Source organism: Danio rerio, chromosome 23, assembly GCF_052040795.2.
Source record: "Danio rerio strain M-AB ecotype USA chromosome 23, GRCz13ab, whole genome shotgun sequence".
NCBI lineage: Eukaryota > Metazoa > Chordata > Actinopteri > Cypriniformes > Danionidae > Danio > Danio rerio.
In genome coordinates this window covers 4,563,601-4,570,000 of record NC_141043.1, presented here as the reverse complement: position 1 = coordinate 4,570,000, position 6,400 = coordinate 4,563,601, and the positions used below count along the sequence as shown (strand labels likewise).

Below are 6,400 nucleotides of genomic sequence, written 5' to 3'. Positions count from 1 at the left end.
GCCTCCCAGGAGGATCTTAGGTATTCTAAAGTTGATGTGTTTGTTAATTGGAAGAGCATTCCATATATTTATGAAATACCCCCCCCCCCTTTTATTAGGGTCCGCAAAATTATCATTTTTGGGTTTTTATATTTTTTTTATATTTAAAAAAATTGTACCGAGGTAAATTGTGTTCACTTTGTAGTTGCTCAAATGCAGGAAATATTTGATCAATAAATATGTCTATAAAATTATGAATTGCTTTTTCCACCCAGTCATCGTATAATGTATTTTTATATGAGGGAGCGAATTAATGATTTTTTTTGTGATGGGACTTTGGAGGGAGCCAGCTTGCCAACCAAAAACAATTTCGGATCTGGGAGCATATCTTATATAGCGGAGATTTCTTATCCTGTGAGAAGAGTCTGCTTCTTAATTATTCATGCCTGCGAGTGCTTTCCGAAGGCAAGACAGACGTGCCAGTGCCAAGCTGTGAGATCCTATATTGATGACTGGGTGAAACCGCGTCCACGGACCCACGGCACACAGTACTTAGCTGTTCATGAAGGGTCGTATGTGTTTGTTTCCATGATCCACTGGGTTTGTTGCACGTTTTTCTCTGAGATCATGTCAGGGATGATACAGCAAAGCTGTATGTGTGCTGCAAGCATTTTTGTGGGGAGAGCTGTATGAGAATTGGAGAATGGCGGACTTTGTCTTTTATCAGTGGAGTTCGTTCACATTTAGACACATCGCCGTGCTGCTGTGTTCGCCTAAATCCTGTCTGATTTGGTATTTTACCGGTGCATATACAGTACCTGCAGGAGGCGGAGTCTTCTGGATGAATGCTGGATGATTGACAGGATCTCTCGGGGAAAACAAGGCATGGCAAACTATAGCAACACACAGAGAATGGGTACAATAGAAGATACAAAAACTGTTAGGCCTACTTTAACACACAAGACCATGCTAATTATAATGCAATACACTGGTTACTTCAAAAGATGTTATTGCTCTCATTCTTTACTTTCAAAAGTGAATAGGCTTATCTCTCATTCTGGTGCTGTAGATTCTGTTTAACTGTTTCCTCGCTAGTGAAGTGTTCAGTTTTTACACTTACAAAGTTCACCATGTATATAGCAAATCCGCCATGGCGCGATGCAACTGACTCTGATTGGTTTATTCTCTAAACACACCTATAACTCATTAAGAGAATAAACTCAACCCTTTTAGACCATGCGCCACGGCACAAAGCGGATTTTTCCGTCCTTAAAATAGCAAAAGTGGATTCAGACATGCCCCTAATGCTTTTGTGCCCTGCGCTTTGGACTTTGAGCATGGATCATCAAAATAGAGCCCAATATGTGTCAAAATAAGATTTGTCACAAAAACCACCCCATTTGCTGAATAACAGAGAAAGTTGTGACCAAATTTAGACTCAAAATCACCCCAAAGTGGATGAAAACATCCCCAACAGCACACAGGGGTTAATTTTGTTTGATTCATAGTGAATGCAATCACTTACAAAAGTCTATGAAATTTGGCAATTCTTGTCTATCTCGATTCTCATGATTAAGCTTCGCTCTCACTTAAATTCAAGGGCACTTACTGTGTAGAATGGCCTAACATATTATCAATATAGCACTTGTTTTGGTTTGTTACTAGATACTGTTACATGGTATTTCCATATGCACTTACGGAGTCAATTTCACTGATGAATGCAATTTTATTTATACTAAATTCGAAGGAAAAGGCTTGTGGCAATTGCTGGTAATCACATGGAGATACGCAAGAAACACCATTTTCTCAACCGTTACCTCAGTTGAGTGTACACGTTTAAACCAGACTGTATTTCAGATTATTTTAAGTGTAATGTAGAAATTGTTTTAATTAAGAAAAAAGTAAGAAATACAATGTTGTCTTAAAAGTCCTGTGAAGTGCTTTGAAACATGTTTTATTCGAGGTTTGACAATCTCAACTGAAAAACGAAGAGAGGGCGGAGCATAGTGTAGCTCTTTCCCTCTATTAAAAAACAGCCAATAGCGTTTTGTGTTATCACCGCTCTGCCAGTGAGAGTGGTTGAGCTCAAGCGCCTCAAATAAAAAGCATCTTGAAGGGGGCGGGGCATGTCAGATACCAGAGAGCGTTTGATTGGTCAAGAAAAAAACGTTGATCCATTTAGGCAGAAGTGACTGCAAGCTTTACATGTGTACATCGGTTTTATATCTTCTAATCATGAAGTTTGTGATTGTTCTGTACCACATCAGCTTATAGATATACCTGAAGACTAAAATACTGATACTAAAAAGTGTTATTTTGATTGCACTGAACCCTCTAAGTGTTGTGCTTGATGTGGAAGTATTTACCGATGATGACGACAGCAGTGGCAGCCAAAAGAGCGAATAAAGTGAAGAACATCACTTGATAGGAGTCAATAAACTGCTGGAGAATGTTGGGCCCGTCCGCTCCCTCTACCATATGAGCTAAAAGAAGAAGCAGGTTAGCGTTGAGAAATAAGGATGAACAGAGCACTAAACCTCCACATTATCTGAAATAGCAATATTTATAATAAATAATATTAATATATTTTTGGAGCCACACAATACATAACAGTTAAATGTTCATACAAAGGGCACTTTGAATAAAAACAAAACGTGTACTGAAAAAAAAAAACCCTGGCTGTTTCTTAATACCAAGTATGCAAAGACTTGCGTAGTTCACACTTGGAAGAACGAACTACAGAGGAGGCAAGGACACAAGTCGGGTACTTCTTCAAATGTAACAGCAGTGTGTGTGTGTGTGTGTGTGTGTGTGTGTGTGTGTGTGTGTGTGTGTGTGTATATATATATATATATATATATATATATATATATATATATATATATATATATATATAGCACAATGAGAGCATATAAATGTATGCATACAGTGTATGAAGTAATATATACTACCTAGGTAAGTCAAGCGATAATAATAATAATAACAAATAGTAATAATATTAGCAATATTGTTAATAATTAAAGTAGCAAAGCGATAATTAAAGTAACCCTGCTGAAAAATCCAGCTTAAACCAGCCTAGGCTGGTTGGCTGGTTTTAGCTGGTTGACCAACCTGGTTTGAGCTGGATATAGCTGGTTTTTGCTGGTCATCTCCCAGCCTTACCAGACCAGGCTGGAAATGGCTGGAAACCAGCCTGGAAATGGCAAAAAACCCTCTAAAACCAGGCTGGTTAACCAGCTAAAACCAGCCAACTAGCCTAGGCTGGTTTAAACTGGTATTTTATGTAGGGAAAACAGTTTGTTTTTATTAAAACATGGTTGTGCCAGTAACAATTATTGCTTGAAACAATTATTTTAGTCAGTCAGTTTCGTGCCGATGTAGTCTAAAGTGTTTCTCAACCATGTTCCTGGAGGACCACCAACACTGCATGTTTTAGATGTCTCCTTTGTCTGTCACACTCATTACAGGTCTTTCAGCCTCTGCTAATGAACTGATGATCTGAGTCAGGTGAGTTTGGTTAAGGAGACATGGAAAATGTGCAGGGCTGGTGGGCCTCCAGGAACGTGGTTGAGAAACACTGGTCTAAACCAATCCTGGTTTAGATCCTGTAGTCCTGTTAAACAGTTAAATTCTGTAGTCTAAACCGACAGCACACAGGAAAACCTTAAAATATTCTGCAATTCTGAGTGTGCCTCATGCTGGTGAGTGGGCTTGACAAACCACCTGTTGAAAACACTCTTTCATCTCAACAAAAAATTCTGCTAAATGATTAAGTGTACTTTAGCGATTATAAAGGCACAAACCTTGCACAGAAGTGCTGCTGGCGGTCAGATGCATGACAGACACTGGGATGAGCAGCACCTGATCACTGGATGAGCTGCTTACAGACACTGAGGCGGTCAGCGCTCCCTGAGGGTTCACTACTCGAACTGTGTATCTGGCGTAGCTCGGGAAGCTCAGAGAAACCTCCTTCTCTTCGATCACAATCACAGGAGAACTGCTCTTCACCTAAACATCAAGTAACACAACCACACCATGTTTTACCTAGCATTTCTGAACAGCCCTATGTCCACTGAAAATGCACATCACGTGACCACACACACATCGGACAGTTCAAGGATGTACTGCTGGATTGCGTCTCCCTATAGTTGTTAAACATGATATTTAATTACTCTTGTCTCTTTCTAATGACTCTTCGGTCTTTTGAATCTATCAGGTAACCTGTCACAATGTCAGAACACTGCTTCAAACTTTCGCTTGCACTTAGTGATTTTAGTGAAAACATCAGATACTGTTGGTTGTGCACCTTTTTTTACTGGTGTACAACCAACAGTACCGGACATGTGGTAATTTGTGTGTAGCTTATCTTTATTTATTTATGATTTGATTATGGGTAAAATAAAGACCATGCGGGTCAGGTAGATGAAACGGTAGGCTACAAATAATTAATTACGCATAAATAATTAATTTACCTCCGCCTGTGACGACGATGCCATGGTCCATCTCGTTGTTTCGCATTAGACATCGAACGATGCTAAAATGATCGACATCGCCTAAAGCTGCGTTCACACCAGACGCGGAACGCACGTCAAGCGCGAGTGATTTACATGTTAAGTCAATGCAAACGCGCGAATAGACATCCTGCGGCGCGATACGCGTGAATGGCACGGGGCGAATGACGCAAATTGCGCGAATGGTGCGGGGCGAATTGAGCGTTTTGCGCGTTTGACACGCTTAACGAGCGTTTCGCGCAAATCTCTCGAATTTGAAAATCTGAACTTCAGCGTACATTCGCGCCGCGTTAACCAATCAGGAGCTTGCTCTTGTGGGGGCGTGATTGTGACGTAGAACCTGTTGTCGGTGTTCCGAGGGAAATCCTCCAGCCTTCACCGACAACAGTTCATCAATCTTGGCTTGGCTCAGTCAGAAGCACCGCTGAAAGCCTCCGTCATCCAGGTTCAGTTTCTGGAGGAGTTTATGAGCTCACAGAACTGGATGCACCTCTGAAAGGATGTAGTGGACTCAGACACGACCCTAAACGTATCGACGCTGTTTTTCAGTCTTCATAAAGCACATAAACACTGTTATTTTCTCAATAAAATCCATGTTAGCCTTTTAGCAACGAAGCAACAGTCACCGGGAAGACAGAAGCCCTGCCCATCACGCGAATCCGCGTCTGTTCTGAAGTGAATTTGACGCGCGAATGAAGCGGTGTTTGACGCGCGAATGAAGCGAGTAAATTCCAATGTTCATGCGGCTATTTACGCGCGAAAAGCGCGATTTATCCGCGCGTCTGGTGTGAACACAGCATAACCCTAGGAAGCACTAATATATATGGTGTCTGCATAATTTTATATGACTCTATTGTTTGCAATCTGGCCAATTTCATTTTTCAGACACACAAAGAGAGACAAAGACAAGATCATTACTTCTAGCTGCTGAAGAGCGGCTGTGGACCCGTATATGGTGAGATCCGTAGACGTGTGCTGGTTACTCAGGATGATGTCCGTCTGATCAGCGTAGATCCCCGGATTGACGGGCAGTCGAGCGCTGATCTGCTCTCCAGTGAAGTGAGCTCCCTGTACGGCGGCCGTCACCTCCACCTCAGTCATGGACATGCTCAACACCTTTACCTGCTGCTCACTCATGGGCTTAAAGCTCAGCGCACAGCTGTAGTAACCTAGCATTCACAGGAGAGAAAGACGGCAGGTTTTTCTCTAAGTATTATGGGACTTTGTCAGACTTTGACAGGGACTTTGTCAGTAACTGTTACAATTGAAATGGACTAGTTTCTTCCTCCTCCGGATCATAACATGGAAGTGTCATTGAAATTGTTGCCTTGTTTTGTGTCGTTTGCAAAATATGTGTTTTATTGTGTGTTATAGGTTGTAATCGCGCCACGCGGTTTGTAATCACGTATCTATTATAGATCAGTGCTTGTACTGTATCTCTCAGGTTAAATCTTTATGGGCTGTTCACATATCACGTCCAAAACTACATTGAAAACACGATGCATGCGTCTTCTTTTACTGATTTAAATGCGTTTCTGAACTGCCAATTCTCTGCTGTTTGCCTTTGCTATGGCCACCATCAGCTGTTCCTCACATGCGCGGTGTAGTCAGTTTTCAAAATAGTTAAACTATTGGCACAGTGTGGATTAATACTGAATGCATGTGTTGTTATTACTTGAGGTTAGGGTTAAGAGTAGAGTATATGCTGGTGTTTAACGGCATTGCTTTATTGCATTCCTGCATTGGACTCTCACATACTTTCTGCTACTTCATAGCCGTAGTGGGCATTTCCCTCTGTCTCGCGCTGAACCCAATCAACCAATCACAACAGACTGGGTCATCGGACCAATCAGCGCGGATAAGCTTCGTGCTAAGGAGGGGTTTGGGAACAAATGAGTTGCTGAACTAAT

The 6,400-nt window shown here is 41.5% G+C and overlaps 2 protein-coding genes across 4 annotated transcripts in view; both read right to left on the bottom strand.

The window, feature by feature from the left end:
- Positions 1–6,400, bottom strand: part of raf1a (Raf-1 proto-oncogene, serine/threonine kinase a) — a 778,989-nt gene that overhangs the window by 251,023 nt on the left and 521,566 nt on the right. The gene's annotated exons all lie outside the window — the stretch shown is intronic.
- Positions 1–6,400, bottom strand: part of nup210 (nucleoporin 210) — an 80,781-nt gene that overhangs the window by 2,269 nt on the left and 72,112 nt on the right. The window contains exons 36-39 of the mRNA XM_087306431.1: positions 5,409–5,659; positions 3,783–3,987; positions 2,346–2,462; positions 798–872 (exon numbers count right to left, since the gene is read on the bottom strand). Coding sequence (XP_087162557.1) covers positions 798–872; positions 2,346–2,462; positions 3,783–3,987; positions 5,409–5,659 — 648 coding nt within the window. The remainder of the gene's footprint in view (positions 1–797; positions 873–2,345; positions 2,463–3,782; positions 3,988–5,408; positions 5,660–6,400) is intronic.